General features: G+C 47.5%; 1 protein-coding gene across 5 annotated transcripts in view; it reads left to right on the top strand.

Moving 5' to 3' along the window:
- HEATR5A (HEAT repeat containing 5A) overlaps nucleotides 1–21,861 on the top strand; it is a 399,007-nt gene that overhangs the window by 31,408 nt on the left and 345,738 nt on the right. For 4 of the 5 annotated variants that reach the window (XM_085627402.1, XM_085627405.1, XM_085627403.1 and 1 more), the window contains exons 2-4: nucleotides 3,910–4,114; nucleotides 11,680–11,891; nucleotides 12,170–12,278. In XM_085627402.1, coding sequence (XP_085483528.1) covers nucleotides 3,989–4,114; nucleotides 11,680–11,891; nucleotides 12,170–12,278 — 447 coding nt within the window. In that variant the 5' untranslated portion in view covers nucleotides 3,910–3,988. Of the gene's footprint in view, nucleotides 1–3,909; nucleotides 4,115–11,679; nucleotides 11,892–12,169; nucleotides 12,279–21,861 lie in introns of those variants that run through there. The other variant, XM_085627406.1, reaches the window with a different exon arrangement.

Below are 21,861 nucleotides of genomic sequence, written 5' to 3'. Positions count from 1 at the left end.
ATCCGGCTCCCGAGTATGTCCTGGCCTCTTCCGTGGTCAGTATTGCGAAGGTCAGCCCAAGATGGGCGGAAGTGTACATTCAGCAAAGAGCGGGTTCAGCCAGTCTGGACTCCAGGCTCACCTGGTGACATTGAGGAGGTGTCTGAAATACACCAGGGGCAGGTATATCTTGAGGCAGGCGCTCCCCTTTCATGCTTCAAACGACTTTGAGGTGCTCAGATCCATGGACATGGCAGCTTCAAGTGACTTTCAATGCAACCTGATACCAAAGACCTTCCGCCTGCAATACATCCATGCAACTAGATGCCCTAATGAAGAAAATCCTGCTAAACTCTGCCTTACTTGAGTCTCGCACTTGAAACCCCTTCATAATGGTTGTCAATGAAATCCACACAGGGTCTCCTGACATTCAATTGGTCAGGTTATCCTTGGATCTAGTGGGTGACGTGGATATTTATAACTTGTACCTGCGTGGGACTAACGGGGCAAAGTCCAGGACTTTGGTTGCATTGGATTCCCTCATCGCCCAGCACTCATGTGAGAGGGGAGTGCTTGTTGTGGGGGATCTGAATGTAACTTTTGAACCGCTTCTAAATCCAGACTCCTGTTGGGGACTTGACCCCGAGGAAGATCAGTTTTGGGGGATCCCGGGCCTCGACATAGACCCAATAAAACGTTGGTCTGAGATCGTAGTGCAGGTCAATGCTCTCTGTTTTGAAAGAGGCTTGAGGGCTTGAATGGAAGAACTCTAGGGGACAAGGAAGGGGCTAACACCTTTGACAATGGCCGTCACAGGAGCAGAATTGATTATGTCCTCTGCGGCATGAGGTTATGGCAGCATGTAAAAGACATGGTAGTCGAACCTAGACCTGAAAGTGACCATAACCCCCTATGCGTAACGCATTGCTGGTGGTTAAATGGAGACGCTGAAATAGAGGAGACGATACTCAAGCCACCAGAAATATTTCCCTCCAATGATATGCGTAGGCTTAAGTGGAATATGGTAAAGACTAATGGTAAAGTTGTTGATATAATTGACAACTTGTTGTCCAAAGCAGTAGTGGAGTTTGAAAGCTGTAGATTTATAGATTCAGGTATCTCACTAATCACCGGTATTCATGAAACATTTTTTGAGGAATTACGACAGTTTTTCCTTAAACCTGTCAGGAAAAATAATCGACTCCCCCCAAAGCGCCTACGGTGGTATGACAAGGATTGCAAAAGTGCCAGAATTAATCTTACTACAGCTCTCTCCAGCGGTGACACTGATTGCGTGAGGGAAGCCCGCCAATCGTACAAAAAATGTATAGCTCAGGCTAAAAAGAACTGGGACGAGCTATACTGGTCGGACTTAAAGGATGCCAGCGACGCGAGGGACTCACGGCTATTCTGGAACATTGTTAAGTGGGGCAGGGGTGGGTTACCTGACCGCCCCCCAAACCATGTTTCACAAGAAGATTGGGTAAATTATTTCAGACCCCAATATGCATGCGAGTCCCAGATAAATCCTGCAGGGGAGATACCCCTTGTTTTCTTCTCCAGTGGTCCATTCAGCACCAATGATACTTTATTGCCTTTACGATCTATAGCTGCTGGGCGAGCTCCAGGACCGGACGGGATCCCATCTGATCTTTTCCTCCACAACAAAAAGACTTGGAGCGAATACATTACCTCTCTGGCAAATGCTATTGCTGTAGGCGCCCCTGTCCCAAAATCCTGGGGGGGGGATGTTATAATTCCCGTGTTTAAAAAGGGCGATAGAACCCTCCATGGGAATTATCGACCAATAAGCTTAATCGATACCATGCAGAAGGTCATTGGGAGAATGATTCTGAACCAGCTGTTAACATGGGTTGATGATAATCAGATCCTCTCTCCCTTTCAAGCTGGTTTCCGTAAGTCAACCAGTACACTGGATCAGGTCTTTCGATTTGTACAACTCCACTGGAAAGTAGTTATCATGGGGAAAGACAGTCTCTATGTAGCCTTTGTGGACCTAAGAGCTGCCTTTGACCTTGTCCCTCGCCATCGGTTGTGGGTGGTACTCGAAAAACTAGGGCTTCCAGTGGAAATTCTGACCCTGATCAAGAGACTCCATGACTCGAACGTTGCTAAAATCCAGTGGGGAGGTGCGGGCGAAGTCACCCCAGAATTCCCGGTTGAACGAGGGGTGCGGCAAGGCTGCACTATGGCCCCTACCCTCTTCTCCCTGTATATCAACGGGATAGCTCAATCTATGCTCAGCGCCACTACTGATGCTCCAAAGCTTGCTGGAGTAACCACCCCGATACTAATGTTTGCGAATGATACGCTCATCGTATCAAAAACCCCAAGTGGCTTACAGAAAGCTCTACTAGTCTTTGAGGATTTCTGCCTTGGCCACGGATTGGAGGTGAACGTGGCTAAGACGAAACTCATGGCCTTCAATCCGCATCCAAGTTTTAGAGGGAGAAAGTTCTTTCTGGACGGGCAACCAATAGAAATGGTCCCCAATTTTGTTTATTTGGGCATACACATAACCAGTAGTAACAAATGGGATAAGCATATAGAGGTAGCCGCCCTGAAACTCAGGCAAATCTCGGGAGCCCTAATTAAAGAACACAAAAAATCTTTTACCAAGCCCGTAAAACCTGTGCTTCAAGTTTATGAGGCAAAGGGCTTGGGTTCACCTTTGTATGGGGCAGAACTATGGGGGTTTAATCGGCTGGTCCCATTAGCCTTAGCCGAAAATTCATTTCTTCGCGGCATAACAAACCTCCCCCAGAGCTCCCCTATGGTTCCATTAAGGTATGAGTTGGGTAAGAGGGCTATCGTGGACATTGCAAGACTTCGTCCGGTTTTATACTGGCGAAGGCTCTGGACTACTCCTGAGCTCAGCCTGTATGCCCAAGGGCTCATGGATGTTGTTGTGTCAGATGTTTTTCACAAAATCGATTGGCTGAGGCAGCTCCGCCAGACCCTGACACTAATGGGCATGGTGGGGTTATGGAGCGACCCAGCAACTGCTCAGTTTCCCACAAAGAAAACCATAAAAGTTATTTACTGGGAATGTGTCGAGCGACCGGTGTGGAGTCAAGCTAACCCTAATGGGATGGCCAGCCGCTATCTAGAGGTCAAGATCACGCCTGCTCTTGAACAATTTTGGGACTTGATCGTGCATCCCAGAGACAGGAAACTCTACTTTCAGCTCAGAGTAGGTTCTCTACCGCTTAAGTCCCTCACAGGCAGGTGGTCTAGCCCCCGAGAGGTAACTTGCCCTGCCTGCGGGTTGCAGGCATAATCTATTGCCCATTTCTTGTTTGTTTGTCCTGTGCTAGCTCCTCCTAGACGAGTGTGGTTGTCACCACTGTGTAGAAATTTGGGCACTAGGAGCAGTGTTGTTGCTTTAAGAATCTTATGCACCAACACTTCCCCAACTATTGCTATTCCGATGGCTAAATTCTTGGGTTGGGCATGGTCCCTAAGGGCGAAAGCTTGTGCCAACCCCCTGAAAATCCCCCACCACAAATCCGAACTTGCTGTTACTTAGTGCATACCTTAATTAATTGTTCCCTCAAATTAATATAGCTGAAGGGGGTCTTTTTATCACATTTGTTGTCATTCTGACTAGTTTAATGTCTTTTAAAAAAGAATTTGTAAACTATTTATTCTAAATATTTTAATGTATCTCAAATGTATTGTTTGTATTTATGCTTGTCTTTTATGATTCTTCTTTTAAATCGAATAAAGACTGATGATGATGATGATGGTTGTCATTCGGCTGTGCCTTCTCAGTTTGTATTCTGTTTCCTTTCATGCAGTGAAACATTTTCAAAATGTACTGTGCGGTCTATTAAGATTTCTTTCACTCCTGCTTTATCTATCTAGCATTATAAAATGTATTCAAAATATGTTTTCTGTTGTTTTCAGGGGCATCCCTTCCCATGCCACCTCTGAAGCAGAGCGCTCTGACCGGTTGAGGAGGCAGTGAAGGGGCCTCGGCCACATCATGGAGGTGGCCCACAGCATGCTGCTGAACGAGGAGGCGTATCGTCAGCTTGGAGAACTCCAGAAGGCCGAGTACCTGCTGGAATGGCTGAGGTTTCTGGAGAAAGTCCTCACTGCGACCAACCGGGCAAGTGCATGGCTTGGAAGCTGTCCTTGGTCTCTGCTCTCTTGCTGTCTGATGGGGGGGTTCACTCATAGGGTTCAGTGGCTAGATCATGTGCTAGCCACATCACCGGGATGGAGGCATCCTCGCGAGGGTCTGCGATTGTGATCCAACATTGCGAAAAACATTTGGGGGTGGGGAGCAGGGGACTCTGAGCAATCCATCCGATGCACATAGAAATCAAAAGGGAGCAGTTGCACCAGGGGAAGGTGGTATTCAGTTAAGAATTGTGAATTGGAGATGACCAAGGAACATAGGCACAACCTAACAACATCCATGATCAATACATCTGAATGTGTCAGACAAATGTTAGTGAAAAGAAATACGGGATGTTTCCTCCTAGCCTGTGCCATAAACCTTCTGTCAGACCTGATTAGCTACATTTTCTGTTTTATTTATTTTTTTATTTTAATTTATTTTCAGTTTTTTTTTAATTTTCTCTATCCTTTTCGTTGGTTTTGTAGCTGTATTGTTCCGGGTATCTTTGGTTCAGGTTGTAGTAAATGTGATTGATGAGGAGAGGAGGCCTCAATCTTTGTGTGAAATGTGTCTGACCACTCACAAAGTTATGGTACCTAGAAGTAAAAGCTTGTCTCTGTGAAAAGTCCTATTTCCTTCAGTGAAAGTGCGTCTCGAGTACGAAGAAGCACTGAAACAATGTTAAAGTGGAGAAATAAACACATTCACATGTCCAAACCTATTTACTTACGAGGAAAGCAACTTAGATATTTAAAGATGACACCAAAGCGAAGCAATCCTAAAGCGGGTATGAAACAATATTTAAAAAACAATGAATCCGAATTTTTTTGTTGTTGCATTTAAAGTAGGGGTGGGCGGAATTTGCGCAATCGCGTTACGCAAATCTCCGCGAAACGGTAAAAAATCTCCGCGAACATGCAGAAATTCCGCGAACACGCGGAATTGCTTGTTGGCGATACTTTTTTCCTGTTCGCGATCGCTGTTTGCGTGCTCGGGGTGAAATATCTCGCGAACACGCATATTGAGAACGCGAACAAGCAAAAAATTTCACGAAGTTGCGGAACGTAGATTTCTTGCAATTTCGCGTTCTCCGCGGAACGCGAAATTACCCAAATTTCCGCAAATTCCGCGAACGGAACGGAATTTACCGCCCAGGCCTAATTTAAAGGTCTCGGCGACGGTGAAGAATGACGGTAGCACCGTGCCCTGGCTGTGCTTTTCAAAAATGTCTATAGAGCTGCAGTGCATTCACTTCTAGCACTGAAACTGCCCCCAAGATGAAATGTTTTTAAAAAAAGTTCAGTTTTCAAAGGAAGTGTGCCAGAAAAAAGGCTGTTTACTCTGATCAAACTGGAAGCAACAATCCTCTTCAGACGGATTCTCCAAACGCTGGTCTGCAGGTACCAGTTTTGTAACTTTCCCCCGGGGCTGCAGACTTCCGGTGAAGGGCCTCGGACACAAGGCCACGGGTTAATGTGGGATAAAGGAACATCTTTGGGTTCACAGCCAAAAGTGCAGTCTTCGCTGTATTGCTAAGCAACCCTTCTGTTTCCTGGACCTCCCTCCCTTGCAAGCCACAGGCTACAAAGGTCGACAGCAGGCAGGCCTTTCCTGCCTCGACCTGGGCCCTCTGAGTTTTGTCTCTCGGAAGAGACTGTCTTCTCTAGCCCTCAAAGGAGCTTTCTAATCCAGGGCACACTTGGAGCCAGTCCCTGCCTTTAGAGTGGTTGCATCAGTTTAGATGAAGTGAACTCTGCTGTGATTGTCTAATCTGCCTCGGGTTGGAGGCGTTGAACACACGTCCCCTCTCAGCGAGGCTCTTTACAGGACACGGTTCACCTTCGTTCCGAGTGTTCAGAATCCAAAAGGTGCAACAGGTCTGAGCCTCCCTGGCATTGGTCTCCCTTTATGGCTGCACCAAGCCAGCCCCAAGAGATCTAACCATGGTCTCGACTCCCTCTTGGTAAAATAGCTTCCCCGCCTGCAACGGAAGGCTTCTCTTCCCTGAAAGAGGCCAGTGCGTGAATCCTGCTTGAGGCAGAAGTCGCAGGAAGGCTTTCTTTCATTGGGGACTTTTTTAGGTCTCGTCTGCGAACGCAGCGCGGAGCGCTGCTTTCGGCGAGATCTAGTGTTGCTGACTTGCCTCGGAAGGGGGACAGGAGATGTGCACGCGCAGGCTTTTGGCGGATTTGAGTTGGTGTACGCGCTTACAGCCACGCGGCGTGCACATCTCCTGTCCCTCTTCCCTCGCAAGCCAGCATTTAGTTTCACTTTCTACATATGGAGAATCCCACTCACCCGGTCTGCGGGGGGAATCCTTCTGAACGGCGGCTTCCGGAGCACTCCAGCTCCACTACTGCCAGCACGACGCGGGGCTCTCTCCTTATGCATGAGAGCCCCGCACTGCTATCTGCCGCTCTTCACCCGGGCCCCCTCCTGGGACCCGGGACTTCAGCTCCCACACCGGCTGCACGCGAAAGTAACAGGTACTGCGCATGCGCGGGCAGCCCTCGCCTCCCAGGTCTCCTCCCCAGCCCGGAGCTGCTTTCTGTTTTGCTTGTTTTTTTTGGCAGTGAAGAGGCCCCGGCGACTGCCACGTTTTATCTGTTTACGCACGCAAGGGCGAAAGTTAAAGGGAAGGATAGGAAGTGCTTTTTTGCAGGCTCCGGCCAAGCTCGCGCCAGCGACAGGACCCGTGCAACAGGTGATCTCTCCGCGCTCGAGGGTGGCAGTGCAACGCGCGTCTTGTGGTGTTTGTTAATACAAATAAGCTGCTGAGCCGAACTGTAATGAAGCAGATGTCAATGGGATTCGCGCAATTATGTGTTGTGTATAGCGCTGTATGGAAGCCGTTTTAAATGCTATTCCGAAAAAATCTAGCACTGTACGGCTGCCAGCCACTCAGCCAGGTATATGTGCAGATCGCCAGCGGGAAGCTGGCCTGGCGTGGACGGGAACTAGGAGAGATAGCCGGAGAGGCGTTTGGCTGTGAGAAGGAGGGGAGAACTGGGGTAGAATCGGGTGTCTCAGCCACGCGTCTGACCGTGCCCCATCCCCGGACTTTTTCACAGGGCAGTCACCCATGTGCCGTGCCCACAGGCGAAGGGGCCCGCCGTATTTTTAAATGTAATATTTTGGAGCTCTGCTCGTGGGGTAAATAGGGTTTACGTAAAATGTTTAAGGTCCATCAAGTTCGTTTTTTCCCCTCCTTGTCTGAGAAGTGGGTGAGTGTCTGTGGCGCAAAGCGCACAGTGTTCCCACTTTCTCCAGTATGCTTAGGTAACCGCTGCATGCTTTTTATCACAGCTGCGCGCATGGTGTCAGTGGCTTGCAGTGAGTTTTCAAATAACTCACGTTTTCAGGATGCGGGTTTTTCTTGATCTTTGTCTTATTCCATGCATCCTGACTGCCAGACTCCCCAAAATATGGCATGGCTGTTGCAAATAACGCGTTTTACATTTAGCAACTCAACTTTGTTACAGGATCTGTCAAACTTCAACGGGCGAGTTTGCACATTATTGTCTCTGGGGGCTTATTTACAATTGAGAGTCCACTCCTAATGGTCGCGAATGGCCTCGTATCTCAGTTAAATACCTCAATTCGAATCTGCCCTAACTCTTGAGAGGTTAATTTTGGCACTGTCAATACTTTCAAGGCAGAAACCATGCACTTTGGCAGCTCAGACGACTACTGAAAAATACAAAGCGGTTGTCTAAAGGAGTGGGGATTGAAGGAGTTAAAACTAATATCTGGGTAACCCCCCAGGAGGAGGCTGGGTCGGGGAATCAGCGTCAAAGGAAGGCATCCAGCTGGGGCTTAGTGATGATGAAGACTTTAAAAAAACATTTTTTTTTTTTTTTTTGTGTTGGGAGGTATTCTGTTCATCCTACAATGAAGGCACACATAGGTGCTCGATACAGTGAGTTTAGTTACGGAGAGGTCGGGTGTGCCCGGTTATAGATCGGACTGAGGGGAAGACTGGTGAATTGTCCTCTCACCCTTCATTTACTCGTTTGCTGCCAGCTGTATCCAGTGAACGAATGCACAGGAGCTTCATCTTGTATGCTGGGGCTCTGCATTTATAGCGGCACCCCAATCTGCCTGGGAAAGGGTTTTTTGAAAGTGAAAGATGGTTATGAGAATGGAAGACTCTCTTACATAATTCGGTCACTTGATGGTCTCGAGCAAATTCGATACACCCACTCTGTTCCTCTTTTCTAACATTCTACGCCTTACCTTTCAAAAAGCATTTGCTGCATTATTTTGTTGTTTGTTTGCTTGGGTCCTGTCTCGGTGACTACAAGGATGAGTTCTGATTCACATATGGAAATACACGAGGGAATGACCCCATACCTCGTAAACACACGAGCAATGGACACTAGAAAATTGTATTTAAAATAAATTACGAATGGGAATGTTTGCTACCCTGCACCACAGAGGTATTTAAAAACACATTGCTCAATGACAAACATTTTTGTCTCTGTTGAATGTATGGAGCTTTGTTCAGTTTGTGAAGTTTTTCTGACCCGTGCTTCACGTCGCCAGAATCCTATATTTGCATAATAGTACAAATTACTGATGATCGGAAATTTGAAAAGCTTGTTTACTGTGGTGTTCGGTGCTGACTTCTTGTCTGCTGCATGCAAATAAATCCAGCTAATAATCCAGTAATTTACTTGACACTTCTATTTCCTGTTAAATAGATAGGCTGTTTCTAGATTGATGATATGAAGTTACAAGCCCAGCTGGCACACTGTTTCCAGTTTCCTGTCTCAGATTTCTTTATCAGTACCTCTAGTTGGTAAGGTTTGGAGGTCTGACTGATCTATCACTATCTGAGTTTGATCCCTTTTGGCTCTACAGCACATTGCTCATTGGCTTAGCTTACAAATTGAATAAGTTCTACTCCTTCCCTGCCAGTATAGAACCCAAGCTAATGGCTGTGCACAGTGACTGACCCATCTATGTGCCATATCCCAGTAGCATCCTGTGGGACATATTAGCTTCACAAAAACTTTAACTGATCGCAAAAGACACTGAGCCTTGCAGTTTCTCTCAGAGTATGAAAGCATGGGCATGCACTGGCCATACACTTACCAGGAGGAATCGGATACTACCTGTACTTGCTGTTTGTTTTTTACAGAGTGGGAGGTTAGAAGAAACCGAGGCCTCTGTACATAGAATTATCTGTTTACCAAACATCAGAGAACGCACTGTACCACGCCGTGCTGTAGCACACAGCAGGAGAGGTCTTACCAGCCCATGTTTTGGCAAAATTTACAGTCCTCATAAAATCTTTAGTCTGTCATTCAAAGGCACCCAAAAAGTACAACATACATTAATAAGCATTTGCAATGCAATAGGTCTCGCATTTACGAAGTTTAAGCTACTGACATTGTAAATGACAATGCCTTTTATTTATGTTTTGAAAACCAAAACATAAATAAAAGTCGTTGCCATTTACAGTGCCAATAGCTCAAACTTGCGTAAATGCGAGACCTATTGCATTGCAAATGCTTGTTTGGAAGGCGTTTAATCCTAATCCCCTGTGGGCCCCAGGGGTCTCAGGTGAAGAAGCGGTGACAGACTCTTAGTTTGAAGATAGAAATCGCACGGAGTTCTACTAGAGTACTTTGAATTAGTTTCCGCAAGTAATAAAGTCATACAAACTCAATGTGACTGTTTTTTTGTTTTGGGTCCTTTATTCATTCTCTGCTGCAGTTTCCTTTCTTTGCTGAAGTTATGAAGAAGTCCACTTTACGCAGTCGCTGTCGCCACTTGCGCGCGCGCGCCTCCAGACCAATCTTCTATTTCTGGTTGCAAGTAGTACAGCCGATAGCGGTCTCTGACCTCTAAGTGCACATTTACAGATCACTTTCCAAGTGGTCAAGGGAAAGCATCTTTGTTGTCATGTGACACACTAGAGTGTAGCGTGTCCTCGCTGTTCTTCATTGCATGCTGCATGGTCTGTGCCATACGTGAGTGATGAAACTTTCCCCCCAGGACCATTCAACATCCAGGGAACTCTTGCTCTTTGTGAGCCCCCTGGCACCCGCCTTGCAAAAATGCCAATCATGTCCGTCAGTTTGGCCCAAACTTGGCCCATGCAGCTTTGGGCCATTGGGCAGGTCGAACTGCTCCGAGGGCGAAAGAAGCTCTGCAGATTTGAACGAAGTCCACGAGAAGCCGGACCCTGGGATTGGTTTCCTTGCACTGGTGAGCGCGCGCGGCCGTTTAGGGGTTGAAGGAACGGAAGCCCTTGGTAGGATGAAAGTCTCTTCAGGGCAAGCGATTCCCGCCTGCTTCTGGGGTGAGGACTCGGCCTTAGCTCGCTCTTGTTACATTTGTTGTGTCGGGGTGTTTTTACACGGCTGCACCCCATTTGCTGGTGCACCGGCTTCTCAGGACAGTAACCCCAATGTTTACCTTTCTAAATCAGTTTCTCATTGGAGTGAAACTGCTTTTGTTAGTTTTATAGTTTTCACGTCTTTTATGGGGTCGAGTGACTTTTTATTTCTGTTTAAAAATAATTAAAAAAATACACCAAGGGAAGAGCACACCTACTGTTGTGAACACAAGGTTCTGGGGTTATGTTAATATACACAAAGATGAAGCATCGGCATTCGCTCTATAATTTATTTTAAAAACAGTATAGATTGTTAACTGTTCTCCAAAGATCTCTCTTTGGCTTCCGAAATACATACCCACAGTGTCCCAGAGAGCTGGCTGCCTGTCATTCTTGCGGCTTAGTTTCCAGCTTGGGTAGGTGTTCTCCGCCCAGGCAGAGGGTGTGGGACAGTGTAACTTCTGCCCTCCCTCCCTCCCGGTACAGTAATCTGGATGCAACCCGATATTTCATTGGGCTGCTGAGAGTGCTTCTGACTGTAAGTACAGGCCTGTGCCCCTGGCATTGATAGTTTAACGCACGTGTGAAGAGGGTAAAAGGGCATCAGTTCTGATTGCTCGGGCCATTCTTCCTGTATTGATAGGGGCTTTTCTTGAACCGTGTCCTGTGGATGGGAACTGTATCACCTCCTGGGTTTCTCTGTGTATCCTTTGCATAAGTGCTGTTTTCCCCTTGCTTTCTAACCCCTACCGCCTACCACAGTGACCCCTGACTGCTCGACTTTATTACCCCAGTGGAGCCAGGGCCTACAGTGTGCAAGGAAGCTATTCGTTTGGTTCGTATTCGTATTGATGGCTACAGGATATTGCCCAGTTACCTTTGACAGCAATAGGACCCCAAGAGAGCATCTTTCTTCCTCCTCTGAGCCGTGTGGTCAAGGTGCGTAGTTAGTCCCAATATCCCATGCAAGGGTCACCCCAGGACTCTTCACCTTTCTTCCAGTGCTCGCCTTCCAGGCAGTGAGAGGTTCATTCTGCCCTCAGTGGCCACCCAGGTGTCTGCTTCAGGGCTCTCTGTGGTAGCCTATTTGGCGTTTTTGATTTCAAGTCCTCTCTGTGATCGTTAAGGGAGTCTCTGTTTTGATCTTTTCTGTGCTTTCGATTTTGTTTAGTGGCTAACTGGATATCTGTGCATCTGTTTTCAGGTGGAAGTGAAACAAAATCAGAAAAGGCTGGTGGAGCAACTAACTACTTTGCTGAGTGATTCTCCTGGCCCTCCCTCCCGAAGACTGATTGCCAAGAATCTAGGCCTCGTGTACAGCGTTGGTGACACCTTCTCCGCCTTCCAGACCATCGACAAGTGCAATGAGCTCATCCGTAGTAAAGACGACTCCCCGAGCTACCTGCCCACCAAACTGTGAGTGTGTCCTCAGTGTTTCTTCGCTTGGGCACATGGTTTAGGCTTTTTTTAAAATCTTTCCAGTGAGATGGTCTCTTCTCTTCGTAAGACACGTTAATCTAGGAAACCCTTTTCCCAGAGTATGACTGACTGCCTCCAGCTTGGGGGCCTTTGGGACGCTCTCGCCTGCCGGGTAAAACCTTCCCAGTGCCCAAATCTTCTTTTTTATTTTTAACACCCCAATTTCCAGAGTTCTCATTCCAACCCTGCTCTGTGCTTTGTTGTTCCATTTGCAGTGCGGCTGTGACCTGCCTGGGCGTCCTGTACAAGAAGTTGGGCAGGTTACTGGGGAACGCTTTCATGGACACCGTGGGGAACCTGCTGAAGGCCATGAAAAGTGCAGAGGTGAGAGAGCTGCTGGTGTCCAGTCCGATGCATGGCTGACGACACATGGTTTCATTCCCAGGGCTCCTGCTTAAAGTTCATTGGAGCGATTTGAGGCCCCTGACACAGTGATCGGTGGCAGCGCCCAAATATAAGCTTCTTCATCATTGGGCACTCCTTTGTATTCCATTCCATTGCTTGTCGCTGCCATTTCAGCAGAAGGCAAACCTATGCAGGTCACTGCCTTGGTTCAGGTTCAGGTTCAGAGAAGGAGCATAGGCTGATTCCCAAGCTATAGCTATTCTCCCCATGCTCATGTCTGGTTTACTGTGCCTCGATGTGAGAAGTTGGCCTGGCATATGCTGGTCACTAGTTATAGTGGCCACCTTGCACCAGTCCAATTCGACTCTTAAGGTGATAGGTTTAAAAGACCACGTTTAAAGAAAGCTATCCTAGTGGTAGCTGTGGAGAGCAGCCTTCAGGCTATGTCTTGAAGGAGTGTTAAGCTTATTGTTTTACCATAATAACCTCTTTAATAACCAAATGAAAGAGTAGTCCACACAGGTGTATATATATTTATTCTAAGAATAATCCCACTAGTCTCTTTATCAGGCTGGAGGAAAAGATACAATTCAAACAAGCATTGATAGTTACAATAAATAGCACTGGAATCATAGGGCCCCAGGGGGGGACCAAACCATGTATTAAAGTGGTATAAGAACCACGACAATTGTACAGACAATGCCTAGGGCATTTAGGGTCGCTGGCCCCTTGTGAAACCCCCCAAGGTAGTGAGGAAGGGGACCCACGGGAGACGCGTGCAGTGGTACAAGCTACTGTCGGGATCTCTATTAAAGCCTATGGACAATGTCGCGGTTGAAATTTACAAGATTTAAAACACTTCTAGCAGGAGTTCAAGTTCAAGAGTTTAGAGTTAAGCTTTTGAAGGGCCCACACCCACGAGAGTACCGAGGTACCATTGTTACCTGCCCCAGGGAAGCCGGGTGCATAGGTCGTTTTCGATGTCTGGTCGCGGGCTGATTTTCAATGGCAAAACGTGAAGAACTGCTGCTAGCCAAAAGCAGCGTCGTCGTGAAGAATGAAAATGTAGATCTTGTAGAGAAGGACCTGAAAGCAGAGGGGACAGAGTCTGGGTCACGGCACAGTGACCAGGGGACTCAGCAGAAAGAGCCCTTCAATGTCGGGTGCTTCCAGGTGGAAGATGGGTAGCTTGGATCGTCAGCCACGGGGTCCAGGAGGCGTCAAGGAAGGCCAGCTTCTGGAGGGCGACTGTCCCACAAAGGATGAGGGTCGCTGCGGTGTTAGTGTCCGGATTGGATCCACTAAGCCTTGGCAACCGCAACCCACGCAAGAATCACAAAACAGCTACTGGTGCAGACCCACAAGGAGCCCTTTAAAGTGAAGGTTGACCTTCTCGGGATATCGATCAGACATAATTCAGGCCATTGCCTCACGGGCTTAATCTGCTATAGGACACCCGGGCACATCAATGCAATGCAACAGCAGGAACTGATCACTGTTATTAATAACATGTCAATCTCACATAGCAGACTGCTGGTACTGGGAGATTTTAACCTGTGGGATAACGACCAACTACACACGGCCTTCTATAATATTACACAATCCTGTAACAACTTAGGTCTGAAACAATGGATAACCACCCCCACACATAGGCAAGGAAATATACTGGACTTGATATTCGCTGCAGAGGATCTCATTACTATGGGAACAACACTACCAGTAGATTGGTCAGACCACCATCTCCTACTATTTAACATCCATACCTTGATCAATACAGGACCAACAAACACGCAGACTAGGACCTTCATTAGCCGTGACTGGAAGGGTCTGCTAAAAAGGAAAGAGGAAGGGAAGTCCGACATCCGTCAAGTGGGGAACTCGTTTGGTCTAGAGAACGATATTACCACCAATCATCATCTACTATGTAAAGAGGTAACCAGGAAACTTGACGATATTGCACCACTGAAAGCAATTAGAAAAAGAGGAAAACCCTCCACGCCCTGGTATACGGATGAATTGAAAGAACTGAAAAATACCTGTAAAAAGGCGGAGAGGCATTGGAGAAAAAACTATCTAGAGCAGGAGAAACTGATCTGGAGGCAGACAATTGTGCAGTATAAGAAAGAGATCACCATAGCCAAAGCAAACTACTTCGCAGATTTAATATTAAACAGCTCCAATAAATCTCGTGACACCTTCAGGATAGTCAAAGAGCTGTCCCATCCTGAATGTGCCAACAGCCAAATCAAGCCCTCACAAGAATTATGTGATGGTCTAGCATCCTTCTTTCAGGAAAAAATCACCAACATCATCGAGGGTATGAAGGATGTCTCCATTCCTCTAGTGCAGTATAACAGTAACACCGAGAATAGGGAGAAGAGCGAAGGAAATGTAAGACGCCCCACTCCAAAGGCCATCTTGGAGAATTTTGAGACCCCGACAGAACAAGAATTTACAAGAACAGCCCTTAATATAACATCAGGATCCCCTTTGGACCCTCTACCTCATAAAATAGTAAAGGAGTTCGGGGACGAACTCTTTCCAGTACTTCGACAGCTGTGTAATCAATCTCTTGACACAGGCACTGTACCAAAAGACTGGAAATTGGCAGTTGTTACCCCCCTACTGAAGAAATCAAAACTAGACCCGAACTGCCATAAAAACTATCGACCTATATCGCTCCTGCCATACCCAATTAAGATCATGGAGCGGCTGGTCAGCAGGTCACTAGCCCTCTTCCTGGAAACTAACAACATCCTTGAAGAGGAGCAATTCGGTTTCAGACCAGCTCATGGAACCGAGTCAGCTCTGCTGACTGTTCTGGACAACCTACGAATGAGGGCGGACAGGGGAGAATCAGCAATTTTAATCCTGCTGGACCTGTCCGCCGCATTCGATACGGTGAGTCACGACATTCTGCTGACAAGACTGAAGAGCATTGGAGTTGGGGGAGCTGCGCTCGACTGGTTTCACTCCTACTTGACGGATAGATGGCAGGCAGTAGCAATTCCTCCGTACCAGTCAGAGTTTGTTCCAGTCCCATATGGGCTCCCACAGGGGTCTGCAATTAGCCCGATACTCTTTAACGTATATATGCAACCCCTGATGGGCATCATCAAGGCTCACGGCATTAGCGTGATCAACTATGCGGATGACACGCAGCTGATGATCTCTCTTGATGGTGCCCACGCAGACTCACTTGAGACCTTTCACACCTGTATGTTGGAAATGACATCCTGGTTAAATCAGATCTCATTACAATTTAATAGTGACAAAACCGAAATAATGCATTGCAAAGTAGGTAGAATCACTAGAAGTCTACCCTTGGGCTTCTGGCCTCTGGAGCCAGGCGAGTCATTAACTCCAGTGAAATCAGTGAGGAACCTCGGAGTCCGTTTCAATGACAGTCTGAGTCTAGAGACCAATGTCAATAAGCAGGTGAGTAGCTGCTTCGCCTTAATGCGAGGACTTCGAAAGCTGCTGCCCCTTGTACCAACACAGGTTAGAGCCACCATAGTTAGGAGCACCATTCTCAGCCGCCTGGATTACTGTAATGCTCTGTTACTAGAATCCCCTGCCTACCTGATTTCCAGACTTCAGAGCATCCATGCGGCTGCAGCAAAATTGACACTCTCCCGAGGGCGAAGATCCTCTACTACCCTCGCTTTGGCCGATTTACACTGGCTACCTGTACACCAGAGGATCCTTTTTAAATCCCTATGCACTGTCTTTAAGGTAGTGCATGGGATGGGCCCCCGACCACTCCAAAACAAATTTAAGTGGTATGAACCCACTCGGTCCCTTCGATCCTCCTCTTCTAATCTCATCAGTATTCCCAGGATCAGGAAAGCCACCTGTGGTGGCAGAGCCTTCAGCATAGCAGCAGCTCATCTGTGGAATAGACTACCTATTGACATCAGGAAAACAGATGAACTGATGGCCTTCCGAAAAAAGGTGAAAACATGGCTTTTCCCTAAAATCTAACTATCCAGAATCAAAAGATATCCCTTCTGCCCCTGATGCACAGCGTTTTCAGCTATATGTACACAGCGCCAGGATGCCCGTAGGGTTGCAGAGCGCTTTACAAATGCTATCAATAAATAAATAAACTTCCGCCAGGGCCCACCAGTCGAGAGACAAGGGACAGCGGGAGGCAGCAATTTGGCGTACGTAAAGATGCGCCCACGGGTCGCCGGAGCGGGCTAGGGCGTCGATCTTTGGCACAGATGATGCTGAGAGGTTGGCTCAATAATGGGACAAAGCACAACTTCCCCACTCGTCGGGTTCGTGTGCTGTGCAAGAGGTGGCCGATGTCCTGGGGTATTGGGGATCTCGGCACCCACAGGGTCCACGGTGCTGAGCTTTGCTGTGCACACTCACTGGCCTCTGGGATGCTTGGAAACCCACCTCAAGGTAGGTAGGAGTCGTCGATGTCCGTAGGAGCAGCGAAGTTCCAACCGGGTCACTTGCAGTGTTTCTGGTGCCTGCCAAGCAGTGGGGGTAACTCCTTTACCCCAACGGAGATTTCTTCATTCAGCTGTGCGGCAGCAGGTCGAAGTTCAAGTCTGTAAAGTCCAAGAATAATCTGAGGCTCTGGGGACCCTGTATTCACCTTTCTCCAAAGATTAGGGGAGTGTCTAGATCAGAGCCCACCAATGAGAGTTCAGGCGGGAAAGGGTGGCTACACCCTCTCCCCTTTGTGTGTTTTCCTGCCTGGGCAGGGGACAGGATGCCCCTGAACCGGTTTGAGGTGGTGTATGCAGAAGTAGGCACTGGAGAAGCCTACGTGCAAGTCTGAAAGACATCCTATGGTGCACCCACCCAGTTCCAATCCACATAGTCTGTCTGGGGAGGTGGGAGCACCTTCCTGCAACAAGATCCCTATTGTCCAGCTGCCGTGGCTGGAATTCTGCCCAGCAACAGGCAGCCAGAGTCGTGTGGGTGGCGGGTAGCATCCATTTTGTACTACGTGTGCACTTTTAAATTGGTGTCTAAAATCTGCCACTTTTACCTTATCGCCCCTCTAGCAGGGGGGGAATCATGCCCTCACTCCCATGGTTGGATTGGGGGTATGATTCCTACATGTTTGACATCAAACATGACATGGTTCTGTGCAGTCACTCTCAAGTTATCACGCTATCGCGATTACTTATAATGCGGTTAAGAATATATGGTATGGCTGCACTACAAACAACCCAGCAATAGTTTTACGAAGGTTGCAGAGGGGCCATACTCGGGTAGGGGTTTCCCCTTCACACATATCTCCGCACCCTGCCTTGTAGGATTAGCAAGGCCTGCCTTAGGGGGTGACCTATGAGGATATATGTGTTGTATTAAGTGGGATACAGGATACCTATATCCCTGTAAGGGGTGCAAGCACCACCTTACCCAGACTACAGTAGTGGTCTGGTGGTGTCCGTTTGTATGGCTGTCCCAGGGGTGGCACAATAAGTGCTGCAGCCCCTGGTAGGCCTCTGAGGGACCCATGCCCTGGGTATCTAGGGTACCATCTACAAGGGGCTGATAGGGTGTCCTCAGTATCCAATTGGGATGTACCTAGGGTACTCACATCAGTTTAGAGAGGAAGCAGATAGGTTGGGGTCCTGGATAGCAGGGCCACAGCCTGGCTAGAGTCAGAAAACAGTCAAAACATCAGCAAAAAGTTGGGGGCAACTATGCAGTCGATGCCACTCTCCTACACTCGCGATGAGTGAGAGCTGGCATGCCCACTCAAAGCAAGCTTGTGACCCTGTGACCTACTGAGACCACAATCTAGGTGCTGGCTGAAGTGCATTGGAGTGACTTGCGTTGCCATGGTAAGGGACAGTGACCTATAATTTTGGATGGGCCGTCCAAGTGGCCGTTTCTTGGGGTCCCCAAAATTGTTCTAAGCATCTATGAAGTACGTTTTTTGTTTTTTATTTATTAAACCCTATGGCCGTTCTTCTCATATGAAGGAGTGTTTGTCCAATCCCTTGTCGTTTTTAGAAGCATTCATGGTTAGCTTCTTTAAAATAGTTTTAGAAAGCTGATCAAAGACTTCAACTTAGGGTTTTGGGAATTTTTTTATGCAGGAAGTGTGACTCACTGAATTGTGTGGACTGTGCTCAGAAATGCACTCTTTCCATCTGCTATAATTGTGCAAGAGGACCAAAAACCCTCATAGAATCAAGTGCTTATCCACCACATCAGTGTTTGTAGGTGCTCCAAGGTCATTCGCCCTGGTGTCCAATGCTGGCAGTGTTTGAACACTGGTGCCTGCTTGAAGGTACAAGTTATTCACTAAAGTCTAGACCGAGACGGACTTGGGCGGCTGACATCCTAGTTGTTCTGCAGATTGTGTGGTATCTGTCTCATAACTAGTTGGTTGTTGTTGGAAGGTGGGTTATTGGTAGGGGCAAATGTCGGTCTGCCACTGGCAATAAGGCCACCAACACATAATAGGACCCAGCATAGGTCTTAGAAAATTATTCCTATGCTCAACCCTTGGTAACGTGGCTGCGAGCAGACAGGCTTAACTTCAAAGACAGGTATGTAAAGCATTCAAAAACACCATTTCAGTAAATAATTAAGACACAACACAAAATAAAAATCCAACACCAATTTATAAAAATATATAATATTTTTATCTTTTAAATGACACCAAAACGAAAATAATCCACTGTAGGGAACCAGAGTTATGAATTTTTAAAGATTAGTCACTTTCTAGTGCTTAGAAACCAACAGTGCCCCTTTTAGTCATTTCGTTTTCTCTGACAGGGACACACCTTTAGAAACGGTTCTGAAGAATATCTCACCACTGTGTAGCCTTCTTCAGCAGGCTGGGTCCAGTTAGAACTCCTTCCTGAAGTTCTGCTTGCGGGTTCCAAAGTATCCAACACACAGTCCAAGGTTCTGGAATCTCCAAGAGGGTCCTTGAAAGTGTGAAACTTCAATTCCGCAATCCACTTGAACAAAACCCTTTCAAATCCACTGGTACTCCAGGCTGGGGATTCTTTGTGGGGATGTCCAGGTGAGCTCTGTTAACCTGTAGCTTGCAGGGAGTCTACTTCTTAGTCCTTTTGTAGCAAGGTAATCCACAAGGCTGCAGTTTTCAGATGGCGCAGTTTTCAGAGGTCAGGCCTTGGAAGTCTTTGCACAGCAGAACTTCGCAGCAGGGCACGTCTTGCTTCAAGTAAGTTTCAAGCAGCAGATCTGGAGGGCTCTGCCCCTCTCAGATACTTATTCAAAATTCTCTGGGTCAAGCCACAGGTCACTTCTGACCAATGAAAGCAGGGTAACTCCTCATAGTTATGACCACATCCGGTAGAGTGTGGCATTATGTTGTCCCAGAGTGCATCTTTCTTCCAAATCCATAATGGCTGATTTTCCAGCAAGGAGGTAAGAGCTGGCTAAACACACCCCCGGGATGGCTTATTTCCATGGACTCTTCCCCCTACCATCTGCACATACCTTCCTTAAGCCTAGCCCTGACTCCTGGTCAAGAGTGTCAGATTGAACCTGAAACCCAGGCCTCCCCTCTGCCTTTGAAGAGCATAGTTTACGACTCTACCTCCTGGCCTGGAATAACTATAGACCAGCACACTGCCCTCCCAGCAGAGTGGCCCTTTATCACCTCTTCAAAGCAGCCTGGCTAATCCACTTAACTCTGACCAATCAGGGCAGACCACTGGAAGGCTGAATTTGGACTTACAAACAAGAAAGTCTTATAACTTCTTGTATGTACACTTTAGGAGAAATTCAACAATATAATATTGTTGGATTTACTACTAACATTCTGGGAAGTCTTTGAATGGTCCGGCTAGTCCTCTCCTTTCACTATTTATTAATCTTTAACTTCCTACCATGTTAACCTATGGGCCATGGGGTTTGCAATGGGGAAAATGACTTGGGTCAGTTTTCTAGCACCAGGGCTTATAAAAACAGATTTTATAAGTATTTCCCTAATCTCTACAGGACCCCCACCCCCTGTGCAACTAAGGGAGACTTTAGGGGTTCTGAGTCTGCAGAAATATTGCAGCTCTTTACTTTTTAAAAGCAGTCCTGGCAACCAGGTCTGGTTTTAAACTGACCCCAGGCTTCAGCAGAGCACACATGCAAGTGCAGAAAAGCTGCTGGCCTCTAAACTGCCGTGCCCCAGGATACTGGGGACCTCTAGGTAGTTTCAATCCCCTGCCCTATTATATAAATCTAATGTGTTCCTTTCAGCTTGGCACTGGGCCTGGTTAGGCAGAGCCCAGGGTCAGTCAGAGTCAGTTACCACCAGTTCCAGTCAGCAAAAAGTTGGGGGTGCCCAGGGCACAGGATGACTTTGCAACAGTTGTGGTTTGCATTTTCTAGTAGTGCGGGCACCCAGTGATCTGACACGCCTACAGTGGGCACTAGACAGTGTAGTTGCCAGTTGGCTACTGGCCTACTCCAAAGTGGTTTTAACCAGGAGTAGAAAGCACAATATTTAGAGAACCACTTGTGATAGAAAGATGACTCTTAACAGTTCTAGAACTGGATCGACCACCCCAGGTCTGTCACAGGAACCCCGTCCCAGTGGTCTAAGTGATGGCTACACCGGTAAGCTCAGGTCCTGTGAGTTTGGAGGGTTGGGCAGTGCACGCTCACCCATTTCTATTGTGAGGATGATCAAGCAGCTCCTTGAATTGGATGGCTTTGTTGGTCCCTGTGCCTGGTGACCTTGTAGCTCCTTTGCAGTCGCTGCCTGTCATGTCTTCCAGTGAGGTCCTCCCATGCAGCGCTCATTAGTGGATCAGACCACTTCCTTCTGTAAAGTGCATTCTTCTTGGAGGTCGGTAGGGCTTTGCCTTTGACCACACATCCAGCAGCCTTCCCAAACTTTAGTTCGGTCTGCAGAGAGAGTAGGGACAGAGCAGCAGTCCCAGGCCTGGTTATTTCATGCTCTTTCCTGGTGCAGCTGCACAGGACTTTCTTGGTGGCAAGATGAAACATTGGATAAATTACTGATTGGTGGAGCTGAAGCTCGTCCCTTTCCATCTGCCAGTCATGGAGGTTAAGACCCTGTGCGCTTCAGGCTGCTCCTCGATTACCGGAGGTGCATTTCTCTGGAGTGATTTGCTCAGGCAGTGGATACACAGCCCAGACTGTCCGTCCAGTTTAGGTTGGTCCATGCGGATGTGGACTGGCTTCATCCATGGAGGCCGCTTTACAAGGAGATGATCACAGACAGGTGAGGGGTGGGGGGGGGGGGAGGGAGGGGAGTAGGTTTCACTTTGGCAGGGGATCTTTAGCTACTTCAAAGTGATCTGTCTACCTTATCCAGCAGAGTTAACTGGCAAGCGCGTTGACATTGTAGGAAACTGGCTCTATATATACTACGCCAAAATGAGGTACAGTGTGTATAGAGTCCAGGTGACCCCAGATGTAGGCAGAGGTTAAAGTTAGATAGAACCTTACACTCTATTTGTGGTAGCTTGGTCGAGCAGTAAGGCAGTATCAGAAGACAGTGTTAAGCATTTGTTGTACACACTCAGTCAGCAAATGGTCTCACACACTCAAGAACTGAACTCTCGGCCAATTGTCTTTGTGTAAA

This window comes from Triturus cristatus, chromosome 9, assembly GCF_964204655.1.
Source record: "Triturus cristatus chromosome 9, aTriCri1.1, whole genome shotgun sequence".
In the NCBI taxonomy this organism is placed as follows: domain Eukaryota; kingdom Metazoa; phylum Chordata; class Amphibia; order Caudata; family Salamandridae; genus Triturus; species Triturus cristatus.
Note: the sequence above shows the minus strand (reverse complement) of the source record. Positions and strands in the feature narration are given on the sequence as shown.